The 19,888-nt window shown below is 51.1% G+C and overlaps 1 protein-coding gene across 1 annotated transcript in view; it reads right to left on the reverse strand.

The window, feature by feature from the left end:
- The window catches only part of PAX2 (paired box 2), a gene marked incomplete at its 5' end in the record, with an annotated part of 75,317 nt that extends 55,632 nt beyond the window's left edge, over positions 1–19,685 (reverse strand). Inside the window, 3 exons of the mRNA XM_079900564.1 lie at positions 17,336–17,533; positions 18,352–18,520; positions 19,349–19,685. Of these exons, the coding sequence (XP_079756690.1) occupies positions 17,336–17,533; positions 18,352–18,520; positions 19,349–19,685 (704 nt within the window). The remainder of the gene's footprint in view (positions 1–17,335; positions 17,534–18,351; positions 18,521–19,348) is intronic.
- Between the last annotated feature and the right edge of the window lie 203 nt (positions 19,686–19,888).

The following is a 19,888-nucleotide window of genomic DNA, read 5'->3' on the forward strand; positions in this document are numbered from 1 at the left end:
TCATATTCATTCTATGACAGGTGTTATAACAAATGCATTTTCTCATCCAAATCCTAACTACAACTCTATCAGACAGGAGTGTTCTCTATTTTACTAAGGAGACAACAGAGAGGCTAAGCAACTTGTCCAAGGTCATGTGCTTAATAGCACTGGAGCCAGACTTTGGGTCTGTGACTCCAATGTCTGTAGGCTGAACCATGTTACCTCTTCTGGAAATTTCTATATTAATATTTCTTTGTGTTTATTAACTATTTGGGCATAAACAATTTTTTTCTTTCAGTCTTTTCACATCCATGATCTGGACAACTGTGCAAATGTACATGTAGACAGTGAACAGAGATTGCATGTAGCTGTGATTCTAAACATGCCTGCCCTCTCCTGTGCACGTGCCATAGCTGCATTTGATAAGCATCATGTCTGTGTTAACCTCAATTTTAGGTTAAGTGACTATGGTTTCACTGTATTTTATATACATTGGTAGGTTTGGGGGATAGATTTTCTAAATTCTCTATATCTATCTATCTATCTATCTACTTTCCAAATCGTGTACATGATTGTGCGGCAATACTGAATACAGACGTGTTTCTCAGTTTCTAGAAACTATTTCTATGACTAGTGTATCTTTATATTCATGTCTGCTCTAATGCATTGATTCAAGATTTATAATACTGGATATATTTGTCAAAAGTCCCCTCATGAATTTCTGCCCAGTTATGCCTTTCAAATCTGTAAACCACAGTCATACATGACTCCACACTCATCACTGTTCCCTTCCCAAGGTGTTTCAGACGCTCACATCACAACTGCATTTCTATATTGGTCCGTGCACCAATATTGATGTACATAAATGTGCATTTGTATACCTGTGTATCTCTCTGTCTATGGCCAGGATGGGGTGGGGGTGGGGGACTGTGGAAATGAGAGAATTATTAAATGCCAAGTAGATGTGCGATAAATTCCATTGATTTTATAAACTCCAACTTGTCTTCAGTCTCCTTCCATTCTTTATCCTGGGGGCATTGCAACAAAAACCTATTTTAAATACCTTTACTCCCCCCCGCCAAAAAGTGTCAATATTTTATTTGGATTTTTAACTTCGCTCCATAACAGTTGTTTGACCTCCTGACTCGTGCGAGTCACATAAATTCTGGGACTTTATTCAGGAGCCATGTTCCTGCTATTGAATAAGCAATTTGGGAGGGTGAATTAATGACTTGTGCTGTTGCTGGAAAGTCCCTGAAGAAATATTAAAATTGCTTGCAGACTGAATCGATACTCGGTGAACACCCAGCAAGAGGGCTTCAGCTCTGGAATGGCCACAGAAGGCAGTGCTTGGTGGAGGAAGGGGAATTCCTGCACCCAGCTTGGTGAGCCCCCTCCCAGGCCACCCCCCCCCGCCCCCGCTTGCCCTCCATCCCTGGAGCGCTGTCATTTTCAGTAATGGCGAAGTCTTACTAAACCCCCAGCAGGAAAGGGCTGATTTGTCCTGTCTCAGGAAGCAGGCTCAGGGGACAGTTTACTCTCTTACTAGCAACGAGAGCCCAGAGGCTTTATTGGAGGTGATGGTCTGGACACATCCGCCTGCTGGAGAGATGGGATGGCGCTGCTGCTTTCTGGCAGGCTGCACTGTGCTGGGGACCAGGAGAGCGCTGGGTTTGGGGAGGCTGTGGCAGTGATCCTTTTCTGCTGGGTATGCAGGAGGGCTGGGTGTTGCACTGTTGGCTCCATCTCTGTGGATGCCTGACCAGTGTTTACTATCGCTCAGGTGGCCACATGATTTCAGCCTTTGGGCACGGGTGTGCCTGTGGGACGGAGCACTTGAATTGTGTTGTGTGGTACCATGTATTGCTGACACATTCCGGCAGCTGGCTTAAGGTCTGTTACCTGATGTTTTGTGGTATTGTATCAAGGTGACTGCACTTTGTGTAACACTGAGTTGGAGGAATTTGAGTATTGTTTGGTGGCAATGTCTGTGTTTCTGCTTTGAATTATTGTGTTCGTTGATCATATCAGCATCTTTCTTTTTCGTAATGTATGTCTCAGAGATTAGGTTAATGGGTGTCTCCTTGGTGATGTGGGCTGAGTAATGATGTTGGATCTGGGTGGTGGTGTATGATTCGGTAATTGCTTTCTTGATGTGGCTGTGTGTGAGAAGACCCATCCTTTAGCTTTTTTAGCTTGCTCTGGCTTGGTCGTTTGCACTGCTTCTTTCCAGAAGGAGGATTCTAGAGATGGAGGACAAATCTCTTCTTGACGACCATTCGCACAGTTCTATTGTTCTTGCAAGCAAACTGCCCCTGCCCTACGGAACAGACCTGACCTTACCACAGCGACACAGGTTCTGGTGCCACCCTCCCCATATCTGCCTAATCTGGAGAGTTAAGACCCAGGGCCAAACCCAATGCCTGTCAAAAGTCTAGCTCCCTGGTGGGACTACGGGAGGATGGATGGGACTAAGCTCCCCAATCCCAATGGGAATAACATGAACTCTAGTTCTGAGAATCCCCAGTTCACTCTACCCTGTGGCTCTGGCCATCAGCATCTTCTTCCTTCCCAGCATCCCCAGATGATGTGGCTCAGCTGTGGCTTGTACTCACAGGGCCACAAACACGCACCAGGAAGAGTACAGAAGCTCATACTAGGCATGACTTTCTACCAGGTGCAGTGTCTCTGCTCTGAGCTTGTAAGTACACGTATACATACATGTACTCCCTGGCATGAGACTTCAAAATATATAAAGTTGCTCAAGAGATCACACATTCCTGCACTTCCTTTGATCCAAAGTTGATATGAAGTATGGAGCAGTGGAAAAGCACATGGGTTTTAGAGCCAGTACTGCAGGAGTTCAAATCTTAGTTGTGCTACTTAGCCTGTGACCTGAATGAGTTATTCAACTTCTCTGTACTCCAGTTACCTTATCTATAAACAATCCTATAAAGTCCTATGGGGTTGTTTATGAGGCTTAAATCAATTAATATACTTAACATGATTATAACAGTTCCTACTGCAGTAAGCACTTGTTAGCTATTATTGTTATGAACATAAGGACTTACTAAGTAAAGTGGCCATAAGCTTGGCCTATGTGTGTGTATAACCACATGTGTTAATGTGAATAAAATCTAAGATAAATCAAGTTGTGTGTGTGTATGTGTGTGACTTCAGCAGAGAAGTGCAAAAATTGCAGTCAGGTAGCATGAAGGCAGGGGGTAGTTTTCTCCTTGGGCTTCTGTCCATGTGGACAGTGAGGGGGGGTTGGGGGTTGATAAGAATCCACCACTACCCATCTCCATACAGAGGGCTATACCCAGCACTGTGGTAATGAAGAGGCAGAAAGAAAGATGGTGGCCCTTATACATTTGCAATTATAAAAAAAATATATTGGGCTTCCCTGGTGGCGCAGTGGTTGAGAGTCCGCCTGCCGATGCGGTGGACACGGGTTCGTGCCCCGGTCCGGGAAGATCCCACATGCCGCGGAGCGGCTGGGCCCGTGAGCCATGGCCGCTGAGCCTGCGCGTCCAGAGCCTGTGCTCCACAACGGGAGAGGCCACAACAGTGAGGGCCCACGTACCGCAAAAAAAAAAAAAAAAATTTAAGGATGATTGAGTTGTCAGGATTCAAATTTAACTCATTAAAAACATTTACTTTCTAATTTTAAAAATCAGGACCTTTACCAGCTAATAGGTGTCAATGAGGAGTAACAGAATATAGGCATTAAATTGAGAACTACGGAAGAGATAAGAAAGGAATAGGAGTGAATGTTAAGGCATTTGGTGTGGACCTTACAGAAGTCCATTGGGCTGGACTTGGTTACATAACTAGGCCCAAGGGGCAGGGAGAAGTTGGGGCCTCAGCCTTATTCCACAAGCTTTCCCATAAAGATGGTAAACCAGAATATACTGTCAGTTTAGGAAACGTCCATTTTCATCTTTGCTCATGGGCACAGATTAAATAAATAGGAGAATTCACAAAGCCCAGTTACTTTGAGCCATTACACTGAAAAAGTGAATTTTTCTCCTGACTTTTTTAAAAAATATTTTATCCTTTAGCAATGGAATAACTGCAATGACGATCAATCTCCCATGCTTCCCTGGAATATCCAGATATGCGGGGCCACAGTGGACAGATTTGGTTTGAATCTGCCAAATATTTGCTCACTTCCTCCTCTCCTCTTTCTCCATCCTTTACCCTATCTCCATTTTCTCTCCTCTTTTCCCCTCCTCTTTCTGTTTACCTCCCTGTCCTCTCCCCTCTATGATATTTAAGCATCAGAGGAACACTTCAAACCCATCAAATAAGGATTTTTTTCCCAATACCATTTCATTTTATCTTTTAAAAAAACTACAAAATGCAAAGCACCACAACGCATGAAGATGCCATGAAGCCCAGAAAATGCCAACCTTCAGCTCCTCGAGCAATCACAGCCTTATCCCAGAGAAGGAGTGTGTGGTCATAAGAAGTGTACATGCACACACGCACACACACACACGCACACGCACACACACACACGCACACGCACACACACACACGCACACGCACACACACACACGCACACGCACACACACACACGCACACGCACACACACACAGGCTGGGCTCTCAAAAAAAGTGGACAAAGGGGGCAATTATCTAATTCTGTTCAATGGTCATGTAACTGAGTCATAAAGGTTCCTTTTTTTTTTTTCTGGAAGTACAAAGAGCAGGCCCCCTTCCTAAATCCAGCTGGGCTCACCGTGGACCATAATTCTCACTGGCATTCATGATACACAGTTCTGTTCACAGAGTATCTTTTTGGCTCCTCGAGCTTTCTTATTTAAAAGATTTCAGTGTTTATGCACGCACAAGCCAGAACTCACCTACGCTGGCAGACACATAACTTGATTATTACTACTGCCATAATAATAACTAACATTTATTGAGCACTTGATATCTACCAGGTTTATGCGGAATAACTCATTCAACCTTCATGAGAACATATGACAGAGCTCTAGCTACATGATTATCCCCATATTAGATCAGAATAAGGAAACTGAGGTCCAGAGAAGATATGAGATTTACCCACAACCACGTAGCCAGTGAGGGGGGAAGCTAGATTCAAACTCTGGCAATCACTTCCCAGAGCCCACTTTCTTATGTTTTCTATGCCACACAGGTTTATATCTAGCACATAGTAGGTGCTCAGCAAAGGTTTTCTGAATGGATGAATGAAAGAATAAATGAAGGACAGACCATATCTATTAAGAACACTGATACTTCCTTAAGATAGCAAAGTGGGTTCCCTTATGAAGCCAGGCCTATCGGATAGCTTAAGCTTTCTTTGGACAAAGTGATTTGCCCTCCCAACCAACTTTCCGGGGAAAGAGTCTATCAGCCATGCTTGCTCAGATACTAAGTGCTCCCAACCACCAGCTCTCCACTTGACTTTCAGGCCAAGCCCAGCCTCCCTTTAAACCAGAAATGAGACCCAAATACATCAAAGGTGCTTTCTAACCACAACATTTTGTTTCCTAGAATATTTCCCTCTGAAAACGGGTGTCTCCCAATGAAATGAAACACCAATGAAATGAAAACAGGAGTTGGTTTTGTGCCTGGATAAAAACTAAGAAATTCAATCAATAATGTGGACATCTCTAAATCCCCAGATATTTGGCATCATACTGATAATCTCTAGAGATGACTGACTGAAGGTTTGGGTTTTCATCCAGATGTTTGGGAGCTGCCACAGTCATTAACCTGTTTGTCAGCAAGTGCTCATGCATTTCCAAGAGACCTAAGTGAACACTAAAGAGGAAAAGAATAACCCAGAATAAAACAGACTAAAGAGGACAGGGGTAGCAGCTATTCGACAAAACCAGTCAAGCAGACTCCGTTCTGGGAATGGGTTGCTGCCTTGGAGATTCATTAGAACGTGGATCCAGCTCACGAGAGACTCATGTGCTCAAAGACCTTTAAAAACCGCATAAGGCTGTATCCTTGACTGTCTACAGAACCCTACCCCATCAGATCGCAGTGTGGAGGAGTTGACGGATCAGTCCCGGCACCAGGCACAGACAGCTTACACTGTGGTCAATCCACCTTCATACCCACATGGCCTTATCCACTCTCCGGATGCCTCATGCCTGTGTGCGTAGTATGTCTACGCACTGTCAGTCCAAGCCGTAGATTTTGCAAGGCTTGGCATAAGTCTGGTTTGCGCCTTTGTCCATGTACCCCTGTTTGTGATTTAGTGCTCTGCCTTTTATCATCTCTCCTACCTCCATTTTCTTTCCCTCTCTACTTTTTAATGCTATTTACAACTTCCCTAGCCATAGTGCAGCACAGCGATCTTTCAGTTCCTCTACTGATAAACCCAAATGATTTTTCTTGCCCAGGTTTTCTCTCCACTCAGCTTAATTTACATTTTGGTAAATAGGAACTTTAGATCGTTCCATTCAATAGCATTTAGAGTTACCACTTTTATCAGAGGGATCACGGCACTAAAGGACTCCCTGCAAGGGACATTTGTTTATTCTCATGAGCGATCGGCTCTCTCTACGTTCGAGAAGGCTGCGTGCGTGCGGGCGTGCATGCACAGCGTCCTCAGTTTGAGCATCTATGCTCCACTGCCCTGTGTCAATGCTGCTTGGCACTGGCAGGAAAAGCCCAGTGAAGCCATTATGCGGACAGCAGCCGACCCTCAAACTGCTGGAGATAAATCCAGGCCCTGGGTCCTCTGTGCTGATGACCACTCGGTTCTTTGCGGAGCAAGCCCACATATGCCTGGCAGGGCTGCTTCTCCAAACTCTCCCTCCCACATCCACCCTTCTTCCCTGAACTGCAGGGGAGGCTTGTGGTGGCATTACTCACAAGCAAGGTCTGGGGTCCCTTCTCCTAGAGGTGGGAGTTGGAGGAGGAGGGTAGGAAGCCAGGACAATGCCTCTCTCTCTATTTCTGGGCCATCTGTTGTCTTTTTCTACTTTTTTTCAATTCTTTCCACACCTTCTCCTCTATTTCTAACTCTGTTTGACCTTGAACTCTGGCCTCTCCTTTCACACCAGAATGTGTCCCAAGGGGGACAGAACCTCCAAAGAAGCAGTTACCTGGCCTGACAGGCCTGGAGACCAGTAGCCAGGGGGCCAGCCCATCACTCCACTCCAGGAAATAAATCCCATTGTATTTGCATTTTAATTTTCCACATAAACAAAGGCCCAGAGTACTCGCTTGGGCAGCATCACTGGACGAATTTAATTAGAAATGAAAAGTTTATAGGGCCCTCTTTAATGCGATTAATGCTCAGTTAACATTTATCACATTCGTATGCTGGAATCGCCTTTTTAAAGTAGCCACTGGCCATGAAATGAATTTCTCTCAACTTTTTTTGTACCTAACCTGGGAGGTCATCTCCTGAGGAGTCTGCACTGCCCTCCAAGCTGTCTTCCTGGGGCCTCTTCCCCCACCCTCACTTCCCTTTAACTTGGCTTTGAAGAGACAAATGTGTGCTGGGATGGGAGGTCAGAGGGTGTGAGAGTGAGGGCGAACACGATTTCTAGGAGGGCTGTACCCTCTGCAAAGAGCTGAGTGGTCAGCCCAGCGGACTGGCTAAAAGACTTCAGAGCCTCTTCCCTAAAGAAAAAAAAAAAAAAAGACAACCCTCCCCCCACCTTCCCAACACACAGCCGATCCATTTCTGTGGCCAAAACCAGGCTTTATCTGGGGCTGGTTGGTGTCAACACAGCTGGCTCTTGCTTCTCACCTTCTGTCTTTGGCCATCTCTTTTCTACCCTTTTTTCTCCCCCATCCTGGGCTCTCTTAGACTTTCCTTCCCAGGCCCGGGGTGACCAGGGAAAGAAGCCCAAGTCTCAAGTCTGGAGACACCCCCGTTTCTCTGGCTCTCCCCGTCCCAGCCCGTGGGAAGGCCGCCTGTCCTGGTGTCAGCTCCTCCGGGAAGCAGAGCGGAGTGGGGGGAACACAATACCTCTTCTGGTCCCTAGAGGAAGGATGGCCTTCCTTATCTTAAATTCTCTTCACTCTTCCTTAATTGGCCTCCTAACCCAAACCATCTAACCTGGGTAATGATGAGGAGGAGAGAGAGAAAAGAAAGGATAAGGGATGTGGAGAGGGAGGGGAGGTATGCACTCTGCAGATGATAAGAGAGAAAATAGCTTGACATTTGTCCCTACCTAAGTGCACACTCCCTATGAGGACCTCAGCAGACACAAGCCAAACAGCTGCTGCCAGTTTTCCTAGCAGCATGCCACACACATGCGCCACCCCGGCATTGCACACAGCTCTGCACCCTCGCCTCTAGCAGAGCAAGTGCACATGTGCCTGCACCAGACTAAACGAGTTGGGACCCTCTGTGCACCTGACAGGACCCCCACTCATCCACCACTGGGACGCTGACCATCCATTCAACCCCAGGCTTTCCAGATAACATGTGCCAGCACCTCGAACAGGCGGGCCATCCCAGTGACGGCAGATGCTTTCATCCTGGGACCAAAAGATGCCTTCAGCCCTCTGAATGGCCAGCTACCAGTTTGCCGTTGTTCGCTGGACAAGACGGACGACTTTTAAGAGCTCCCTGTAATGCCAGGGCCATTTAGACAGCTTCCTAGGGCCTGAATGCCAGGCTCAGCCAGATACCATGAACCCACACACTCTTCCCCAAACAGAGCCACACGGAGGCTCCCAACACAGAGGCACCAACCCCTCTCGGTACCACACATAAGGGGCGGGCACCATCTTGTCCTCTAGAATTAGAACCAAAGGTCACAGGATAAAGGGCAGAATGAGGGCCTCCTCCCTGACCATCTCTGTGGCCTGTCAGGCCAGATGCTGTCCACGAGGCTCCTGGTTGCCTTTGGCTTCCTTCACCAGCCCAGCAAATACCCTGGGGCCACAAGGGAGCATGTGGACCAGGGGCAGCCGCCCCAGTGCTCACGCCCATTTGTTCAAGCTCCAGGGCCCCTGCTGCTCTCCCTTCTCGCCCTCCTGCCCTCTCCAAGTCGTCTGAGTCCTTCTATTTCCTGACCCGACTGTGCCTACAATGTGGGTACAATTCCTCTTGCAGCCTGCTGCCCTGTCTCACAGCCCTTTCTCCTCCTCCTGCCAGGAGCTGCCAGGAGCCACCCGGCACGTCCTCTGGCTTCCTCTGTTTCTGGATGGCTGCAGAGGGAGCTCACTGCAGAGGAGTGCATGGCAGGCTGAAGGCAGGCAGAGGAGGGAGTCCGGAGCAAAGTGGCCAGAGGCTCCTGGGTGGAGGGGGCTCTAACCTGGAACACCCAGGAAGCGGGGCCCTCCCTCCCTTCCTCTTGGCCTCTCTCCCACTCTCCCTTCTGCCAGGCACCAGGCTTGAGCGACTGCACTGCAGCAGCGCCACATCCACTGCCGGCCTGCTTTGCGGTGCTCTGCGTGGTACGGGTGACCGTGGGCTCCAGGTCTTGCGACTTGACCTCCCATGCCACTTCCTTTGCTCTGCCACCTTTCTCCTCCCTGGCTGGCCTCCCCTTTTCTCCTTAATAACCTTCTGAGAGGCAGCCCCACCAGCCTGCTGTACCAGCCGCCCAGAGCTCTGGTTCCCTGCAACCTTTTCACATGCTCCGTTCCCAGGCAAGCCCGTCCCAGCTCCCAGGACTCTGCTTTTCACCTCTCCCCCTCATCACCTCCTTCCTCACGCTTCCTCCTCATCCTTACTTTTGTCCTTCCCTTTCCATGTGCATCTCCCCCTCCCCTCCTCTAGCTGTGGGGAGTTACACCTCACCCCCACTTCCCTTCCTCGGGGGCTTCGGAAATGTCACATTCCCCTGTACCTGCACTGAGATTACTGCTCTGGTCTGAAGCAGAGAGATAAGTTATGGGCAGTTACACAGACCAGGGGCTGCAGACCGCTGGCCCATGAACTGAATCAGGCCTGGAGATGTGTTTTATTTAACCAGCACAGAGTTTTTTTGTTTTGTTTTGTTTTTGCAGTATGCAGGCCTCTCACTGCTGTGGCCTCTCCCGCCTCGGAGCACAGGCTCCGGACGCGCAGGCTCAGCGGCCATGGCTCACAGGCCCATGTGGGAGCTCACGGGCTCCGCGGCATGTGGGATCTTCCCAGACCGGGGCACGAAACTGTGTCCCCTGCATCGGCAGGCAGACTCTCAACCACTGCGCCACCAGGGAAGCCCCAGCACAGAGTTTTAAAAAACGAAATCTCAGTGCCTCTAGGCTGGGCCTGTGCACTCCAGCTCCTGTTTGTTCAGTTCTCACCACCTCTGTCTCAGCATCGTAGGTTCTCCTGCTAACCTTCCCCGCCGGGGTCCTGGAGGCCTCTGTGCTCACGACCCCCTGCAGCCACACGGCAGCTCCACTAACACATTCTCACCAGTCTGGACTTTGGGGCACTACTTTCCTCCCCCTACAGCCTACAACAAACCCGAACCTCTCTAGGATGCCAACGACTCTGCCTGTCTCTCTCTCGCATGAAAAACACAAAATATCTTCTTCTTATATTATCTCTCAAAAACTGAAAGAAAGAGTCCAGTTATTTTTGTGGTTGGTGAGGATGAACTACAAGACGAGCCTGGCTCCATGGTCTCTCGCGTCTCCCTCCTACATGACTTCCCCTCCTACCTCAGAGTTCCCAGGTCTACACAGACCCTTGCTTCTTCTTTTCCAGTCCCAGGTCATCCTCTTCTGGTTTCCTACACCCTCGACAGCTCCCCTATGCCCAGCCCTCCCCAGGAGACCGCAGGCCTCTGCCTCTGCCATCATGCTCTACTTGGTCTGGTGTCCAAGCCTTCTCTAGTTCCCAGTTACGTGTTCCTTGCACCCAGCTTCTTCCTTATTTCCCTGGCACCTGGATTACTGGGGAAGGATTTGGAGGCCGAGCCTGGGGCCTGGCCGTTGGGAGAGCTCTGACAGTGACCGTGTCCCAGTGCTGCTGACACGCCTCCTGCTGGGGGACCCGCAGGTCCCTTGGTGGGCCACTGCACCGGAACCCTGCAGGAAGGGGGCACGCCAGGAAGGCCATCTTCCTGGCTGCTTATGCAGTTGGTCTCTAACTAGTTCTGCCAACGGGGCTGGGACTCAAGTGTTGAACTGAAGATGGACAGTGGATCACACAGCTCTCTATCACAAAGGCAGCATCGCTGCAGCAAAGCCCCTCTAACTGGGGCCTAACTAGACTATGGAGTGTTACAGTGCAAATAAAAATTGAAGAAAAATTTGGCCCCAATTTTCCCAAATTGTGAAATGAGAACCCTCCAACCCAGCCCTATTATTGCTGCCCAAGGGCCCAATGACTGCCTCACTGATTGACCTGATGGTCCCAAGGACAAGGTGTCCAGCCTTTGTCTGTGACTGCAGGTCTTCCTCTTTTTCCTCCTCTTGGCCTCAGAGCCCATTTACCTAAGAGCAGACGCAGGTAGGCACAAACACACACAAATCCACACGCCCTGAAGACATCAATCTCTGTGCCCACAAACCATCATGAATCGAGTCAAGCTGCGCCTTTAGAGGACCAAAACAAACAACTTGCTCAACAGGAGAAAAACATTTCAACCCAGTAGTTTAGTGGTAGACAGATAAACCCGCAGCGATTTAATTCTCCACCCGTTTAATATTTCACTTGTTATTAGGGCATTGGTTGTGAGACCACAACCAATGGTTGTTACTAGGGCATTGGTTGTGAGACCGCTGCCCACTCCTCAGACTTATCAGGGCCCCTTCTCTCTTCTCTAGGCTCACCCACGTGGCTGGGTGAGCAGCACTGGGCATAGCTTCCCCCGCATGAATCTGAACTTGAATGCAAGAAACTTGCCCTCCGAGAATCTGACCTGGGGGTGGGGTTGCTGAGATGAAACAGCAGGGATTCAGAGAAGTGGCAGGCCACGTTCACACCCTTTACTGAATTCTTTTAAAGAACAGGAAGTGAGAAAGGAATTCTTTCCAGCATACAGTTTCCTCTTAATATAAGAATTCCAACTCCAGGCAGCAACGAGGAAGGGCCAAGGATGGACCTGAACTTTAAGAGGCAAAGTTGCAGAGTAGCTGGAGCTGAAGGTCTAGGGAGCTGGGGGCAGACAATGGAGCCCCTGGTTTAAGGCGCTCCTTTGTGGGCTCAGAGGGAGCCCCCTTTTCAGCGTGCAGGCTCTGGTGTAGTGGGGTTTGATTCATCTTCTGCACCAGTTACTACTACCGCGATTCTTTCTATGGAAGCATAATATTCTTGTCCACAACACACGCCATCACACATACAACCACACTATCCCATGGGTACTGGAACAAGCCCACTTCCCAACTGCTCCCTACCACCCCAACTTCCAACGGTGCCTCTGGTGCCCTGGATCTACTTTGCACAATAATTCCCACCTTGTGCCAATATGCACACAAAGCCATTGCCCCATCTCCCCCTCTCCCCAATATTCTCTTCTCCAGGCACCCCGTTTCCCTTCTCTAGGGGCTGCTCCTGCCTGGCCCCATCTCCACTTGGTTAATTCCCCCCGTGGCCCCTGTATTGAACTGTTGTGTTGTCCATTTCCCTGTGACAAGGGCTCTGGTTACAGAGTTATTGATTGGTTTTCATGCAGACAAATGGGCCCTTCCCGAGCTCCCATCGAAATCCCTGGCTGTATGGGCTGATTGTTGCCTCTCGGGGTGTAGGATTGCACTGGAGACCACCCTCCACGCAACCTCCTTTGCCCAGACTGTGGACGGTAATAAATGGAGGCAGCCTGAGCGATAATAAAAGCAATTGAGTAGGTTACCTGTGCAGATACAAGATTTATGCCTCTTCATATTTGATGTGATTGTTTTATTGAGTTCTCAGAATCGTTGGTCACACTTTATTTATTTATTTAGGGTTTTCCCCTCTTGTTTCCTCTTTGCATCACCCTCCAAAACCCACCTGGAGCTTTCGTTAGGGACAACCCCTCCTGCCTTCCTCTTTCCTAGAGTTGCCAGGGGAGGTAAGAACTCAGGGCAACCAGCCATTGCTCTCACCTGAAAGCCATTTTGTGGCCTGCCCGCCCACTCGGAGCCTGGCCGCAGGGAAACAGGCCGATACAATTGCTGGCCAAGAAGTCTAAAATAACGAAGGGAGCAAAAATGGCTTTTCAGGGGGACAACTCAGCTCATTTTAAGAAATAAGAAGGCCAGCAGTCATGACTATTTCACACATTATTCTAACGACGGGCAGCCTCAGCAGCAGGAGATGCTCTCTGGGGAAGGACAGGTGAGAAAGGCTTTTCAGACAGAAACTGGCATGTCTGTCCACTACAGGCGGCCTGATCCAGTAGGCCCAGGGCCACAGAAAGCAAGTTCTCTATCCTTACTTTTCCCTTTCCTCTGTGGGGAGAAGTCTTCTTCTTAACCTACCAACTTGCCTTGGCTCTTTGCCACTAGACCAACAGCCCTGACCACCAAACAACTGCAAGGGTACGGAGATGGGCAGGCAGCGCTGCCTCTCTGGGCCAGCTTTGTGCCAAGCCCGGTCCAAGAGTCAAATGTGCAATGTTCTAGAACCTGTGTCTGAGAAAGGGACACAGACCCCCACCGTGAACATGTCTTCAGCATTCCCTTGGCTGGGATGAGTGGCTCCCAGCTTACTTGGAAAGGCCTTTGAATGAACAGCTAGGCCACTGTCACCCCAGTGCCAGATTTCCAACGAAGACCTGCAGATGACACGAGACGGAGCTGTTCAACAGCCCTGGGGCTGGCGCCTTCTTGAAGCCAGTGCTGCCACTGCTAGGAGAGTAAATATGCTCACTTAGAGCCCAACAGGCTAAGAGAGAGTGTGGGTAGCAGGTGATGGGGGGAAATTGACTCTGGGAGGGTCCACTCCAAGGATCTAGGAGCTGAGAGTGCCTTGATCCCAAAGAGTATAGGGCAGGCTGAAAAAGTTAAGCGAGCTAGGGCCTCCTTGCCAGCTCAGTCCAAGACAGTGCCCTCAGGGGATCTTCAGTAACCCTAGACTGTATCTGGAGTTTGCGCCTGTGCCTTCAAAGGAGCTATATTCCCTGCCCAGAGCAACAGACAAACCTGAAGACTCTGGCATATAATCAGGAAAATCCTTCCTGCCCAGCCAATTGCTCAGCAACGTAACTAGGTGGCTGTTTCCCTTTCAGCAGCTTGGATCTCCCTCCATCTCCTCCCCCCTCCGGGCCACTTCCCACACCAGGTTTCAATCTCAAGTCACCTGTTTATAAACACCCGCCCTCTACAGCAGTGGTGTACAAGCTGGAGAGCTGGCAACTCCAGGCTCAGCGATCAGTAACCCAATATTGAGAGTCATTCAAATAAATTCCGCACGCTAAGCAATCTAGTCAACCCTCCGGATTTTTGACGGTGGTCTCTGGGGTGAGGGTGAGGTTGGGAGGCCTCTCTGACCTACTCCATTGGCTCAGAGAGGTATTTCTATGAGGATTTGCCAATGGAGAATGCGGGCTGGAGGTCCAAGCCTTTATCGCGACAGGATCAGAAAAAGCCCAAACCATTTTTAAAGCATGAAAAGCAATTTAGTTTATAACCATAACAGTATATTTCAAGTGTGGCAACAGCATCTGTTTGGGGAGGAGAAGGTGAAAACCCTCATGATTTGGCTCAGGTGGATAAGCATGTGTGGATTTCCTTTCTTGCCGACGGCCGGCACGGGCACATTCTTACCATGAGGGTTATAAAGTACCCAACACAAGTGGGCACCTCACCAACAGTAAAGCGCTAAACTCAAGAACCCCCCGGTCCCCAATGCGTCACACTTTCTACACAGAGGAAAATCTGTAGGCTCTTCCTTACAGCAAGTGAGATTTCACAAAGTTCCTGGCATCAGCAGCGCCAGCAGAAATCCCGCTTTCAGCAGGTTTTAGGGTTGAAGCAACGCATCTCAGATAAACCCTCCCTTTCAGAGCAAAGCACCTCGAGGGATGACACTAAGGGCACGGGCCCAGATGCATCCCTCCAGTCCTGACTCGGCAGCACACTGGGAAGCCCCCAGAATTCTTTCCAAAGTATGAGTCACGGTAGGATTCTGTCCCAAAGCAAAATCAAGAATACCCTGACTGTGCCTTGTTGACAAAGCAAGCCAGGAAGCCTAGCTGCAGACCCAGGGCTGGCTGCCCATGCTGCCGGTGGCTTCCCCGTTCTCCTCCCACTCCCTTGTCATCTCCAGCAACACCTGTCCACAGATGGCTATTTTCCCACACCCAAAGGTAGCCTCCGTGCCCCTCAGGTGATAGGGCTCCATGCTGAGCAAATTCTGCTGTCAGAGCTGTCAAGCTGAAGCCGTTCTTTCTCCCACTCTCATCCCACTAGTAGCTCACTCTTCTACTTTCTCTCAGTTCTGGTGAGCGCACCTCAAGGCCTCTGGAGCTTGATCCTGGGGTCACACGTCCCCTGCTCTCCGTGGCTTGTCAGGATGAGAGTATTCCCCAACTTTTGTATAAGCCAGCTTCCCAAAACATCTCGGCCAGTGAGGGGTATATGTTGGGGAGGGGGGGAAGGGGTGCTAGACAGAGTGCTAGGCAAGGGGCGCTGCCACCACACCTGCCTTGATTGCTCCAATCCTCCACACATCAAAAGAAGCACATTGCCTTTGACCGAACATATCTTGGGTTCCTCCACCGGCTTGCAAATTCTATCACAACAACAAGATTTCTACCAAATGTTCTCCAGAACACCAGCACCCAGTCCCAGCAACATTGCTCCTCAGCAGGGCTGCTCTCCTCCCAAGACCTCGGCTCCAACTCACTCCCAAGACCAGTAGCCAGCCTAGAGGCTGAGAGGAGACAATGCTTTGGCCCCTTCCCATCCCTCACCGCCACTCCTGCCCCAGCCCCAAAGCTTCCCCAGCTTCCTCCTCTGGCTTTTAAATGCAAAAGACTCATTCCTCTCCCAAACCACCAGGAGAATTTCTCCAGCTCCTTTGGAAGGTATCTGAATGTCAAACCACTATGCTCTCAATACTTAGCTGAGCCAGGCCCAGGGAGCTGGAGAATTTTCGGAGGGTGTATAATTAGCTGATCAGTATTATGGTACCCTGTTCATAACTGAATAACCATTTTATACAGATGGCACACACTGGGATAATTTCTGGGGTCGCCTCGCAGTACGTTACAGCACGAGTGTGGCAGAGGGAATCTTCTTTAGCCAAGGTACATTCTACCAGCTAATTTTACCTGCTGTTTTCAGCATGACTTGGGATAATTCCATTTCATTTGCAAAATATTAAAAAAAAAAACCCTTGATACGCGATGCCAGTTTCAGAAAAAGGCACCAGCTGAATTATTACTTGTCCTGATAATGAGCCTATGAAGAGTGTAAAGAAAAACAAGGGTATGAAACCCTCAGCCTTCTTCTCATTTGGGGCGTTGCCCTACAATGCACGGGGCGGGGGTAGAAAAGCTGGCCAAGGCTGTCTGGAATTTGCACAGGGTCTCTGCTGACATCAGGTTGTACAGCTCTGTGATGGGAAAGCCATCTTGGGTTCCCATGTCCAAGTGCTCTTGTTATGTGCTGTACCTGCCACATGTGTACACTGGCCGGGGGCGGGGGGTACATACATGGAGTGTGCATGGGTCCCAGAGAGCACACTGGAGTGGCTCAGAGATTGGGAGACTGACTATCTTGTGCTACTGTATGTCGAGCTGAATCCAGCCTGAGTTGTCCCCCTGTGCCTGAGCCTGTCATCAGTGCAGACTTAGGTCTGGACGTAGGTACTCTAGGTGGTTGGAGGCATCTCGTAAGGTTCAGTCTCAGGGTCCAGAGCTCTCCCTGCTGACCTGGCATCCCACTCCAGGTCTAGTTCCTCTACTCCCTGCCAATGGCTGACCGGTGGTTGGCGTTTGCTCTGCAGGCCTGGATACTGGTGGTAACAGGCCGGAAATTTGTGAGGAGCTGGCTAGCAAGTCCTGGGCTCCCAGGAGGCCAGCTTTGTGGGAGTCAGCAGGGATGGCGGGGGAGCCAGGACAGGCGGCTGCCCCTGCGGAAGGGAGCATGCCTTTAGAAAGGGAAGTCTGTTTGGAGGCGATGAATAGACACTGGTCATTTTAAAGGCTTCGGCTGTGGGCTGTGATTGTCTCTAGATACCGAGGCGCGTAATCTTGGAGTCTTAATTACCACAAACACTTGGATTCATTTCCAGGACGCCAGCGGGAGAAGCCTGGCAGGGAATACCCAGCCCTGAGCTGGAGACAGCCTTGTCTGTCTGTCTATCTCTCTGCCTCCCAGGTCCCCTCTCCCTGCCCAAAGGACCTGGGAGCTGGGAGCAGGAGCAAGGGCAGGCAGAGGCCGAAGAAAGAACGGAGACCGGTGCTAGGGGAAGCCCTGGTGGGCAGGAGCTAGGAGCTGGAGCCCCACCCTGCAGCCCGGCGTGGCTTGCTCACCTGTTGATGGAAGAGACGCTGGGCACTGTGTCATTGTCACAGATGCCCTCCGCCAGGAGCCGGTCCCGGATCTCCCAAGCGAACATAGTCGGGTTCTGTCGCTTGTATTCAGCAATCTTGTCCACAACTTTGGGTGTTGCCACTTTGGGCTTGGAGCCGCCGATCACTCCGGGCTTGATGCTGCCGGTCTCGTAGTACCTGCGCCGGGAAGACCGGCGGGGTCAGCGAGAAGCGGGTGGTGGCAGGGACAGGGCGCTGCAGGCGCCGGAGCCGCTGAGCCACTCTCCTGCCTGAGGCAGTGGCACGGAGGGAAAAGGCCCAGAGTGTCTGAACCGGCTTCCAGAGTCCACTTGGCTAGGGCAGGGACGCACTGGAGGATGAGGGGAGGGACACCAGGGGCGCTCCCTCCCTGGAGGTGGCCATACCAAAGGCTGCACGCACAGCAGCTGGAATCAATGCCCCTGGGAGTGGAAGCCCGGCCCCTCATTTGGGAAGAGCGGGGTGGGGTGGGGGGGACAGTACTTGGAGGCCTCCAGACCTTTCCCACAGAGCATAGGGACCCTATGGGAACCAGGACCAACCTTCTACCTCCCCAAGCTGATTTTTCTCTTCTCAGGGACCCATTTTTACCTTCCACCCTATTCCTCCAACCCTCCCTTCCAAAGGGAAGAGCTGTCCTTCCGCTTCTGAAGACTGGAATCAGGCTATCCTCCAACCCTCCCTTCCAAAGGGAAGGGCTGTCCTTCCGTTTCTGAAGACTGGAATCAGGCTATCTCCCAGTGAGGACCCTGGAGCGGGGCAGGTGCTGGATGGCCCTGCTCCAACCTCGCTTCTGGGGCCACAGTCACCACCTGAGTGCCCTCTCCAAAAGGAGCAGCTCTCCAGATAGCCCCAGTCAGGAACCTCCCTCTCCCACTGGCGACCTCGACTTAGCCAAGCCCTCAGCTGGAGACCCAGGGCTATCCAAACAGGAAAGGAGACAGGGCAGCTACCAGGGGCAGCTCCGAGGCCCTCACCTGCCCAGGATTTTGCTGACACAGCCATGGCTGACCCGCAGCTGCCGGGAGATGTCGCAGGGTCGCACACCCTGGTGGGCCAGCTCCACGATGCGCTGCCTCACCACGTCGGGCAGGGGCCTGCCATTCACAAACACCCCCCCAAGCTGGTTCACACCCCCGTGCCCTGCTGGGGAAAGACAAGAAAAAAAAACAACACCCCACACACAGCAGGGACCGGCCATTAGTCAGGGTCCGCGACCCAGGACGTGCAAAGGGAGCAGGCAGGGCGGAAGGGCATGTTCCCGGACTCGCGGGAGAACGAAGGCTGCCGACCACAATGCAGAGGATTAGGGGCTGGAATCTGCGGAGCTGCAGAAACGCGGAAGCGCAGATGCTGGGCGGAGGGCTGGGAAAGAACGGCTCTAAGACCGGTGCTACGCCAGGGAGAAAGTGAGGGAAGGAATGGGGAAGCAGGGAGAGAGGGAAAAAAAGGGAAGAGGGGGAGAAAAACAGCACAGTGGGAATTAATGCCAGCAGGAAAAAATGTAGGGAAGAGAGGACAGGAAGGGCCGGGCGGAGGACGGAACCGGAGCGGTGCGGAATCCCGCCTGAGCCGCAGGCAAGAGGGAGTTGTAGGAGCCTGCTTGGAGGCGGATGATTCTGGGGTGTTTGGGTCCGGTTGACTCTGTACATAAGGACTCCAAGCACAGAGGGGGCCTAAGTCCCTGACATCCCCCCTTTTGCTCCCTACCTCTTTCTTTGTATTTATTTTTAATTGGAGTTAGAGTTTTCCTGCCTCTTTCCCTGTGTTTTTGTTTTGTTTTGTTTTCTGATGGGGAGCTTTTCTTTCCTTTATGTTTTCTATCTTTAGATATTTGGGGAGCCATATTTCCCCTTCGCCTCTGTAGTGTTTAAAGTTCAAAGAAAGCCAAGTGGAGGAGGGAAGGCTGAAGAGGCAGGGGCCCAGAATCTGCTGCGCTCGGAGACGGGGAGGCAGTGGAAAGCGGCAAGGTGCCGGGGTAGCAGCCACAGAACGCAGACTGCTTGGGTTCGTCCGCCTGCCGCGCTGCGCTAGGCTTGGGGCCCACGGCCTCGCTCAGGACGCACGGTACAGGTAGCTCAGGCGGGCTGAAGGCGCACGGGGCACCCTGTGCAGCCAGCCCGAGCCAGCTCGTGTCCATCTGACCTTTTAGACCTCCGCAGCCACTCGGGAAACCGGGCAGTAACGGCGTTTGCTCTCCTGGGCAAGAGGAGGGTGCTGGGTCTCCAACCAGACTCCAGCGCAGGCTCCCAACCTCGGAGCCGAGGTGGTCGCCGGATGCCAGGCCTGAGGACGCTGCCTGGCGCCCCATTCTCCCTGGCTGACAGGAGTCTAGAAATCCTGCACCCAAAGCCATCAACCTGCAGCCGCAGTTACTGAGCAATCTAACCGCAGAGAGTTCTAGCGGCAGAGTCCAACCCGACCGGGCCAGCAACCTGCAGTCCCTGTCCTGCTAGCCTCAGGCGACTTTCGGAGAAAGCGGGGACATCTGCACCCGACTTGCTTCTCTCCCGT

Source organism: Stenella coeruleoalba (genome assembly GCF_951394435.1).
Source record: "Stenella coeruleoalba genome assembly, chromosome: 16".
Lineage (NCBI taxonomy): Eukaryota > Metazoa > Chordata > Mammalia > Artiodactyla > Delphinidae > Stenella > Stenella coeruleoalba.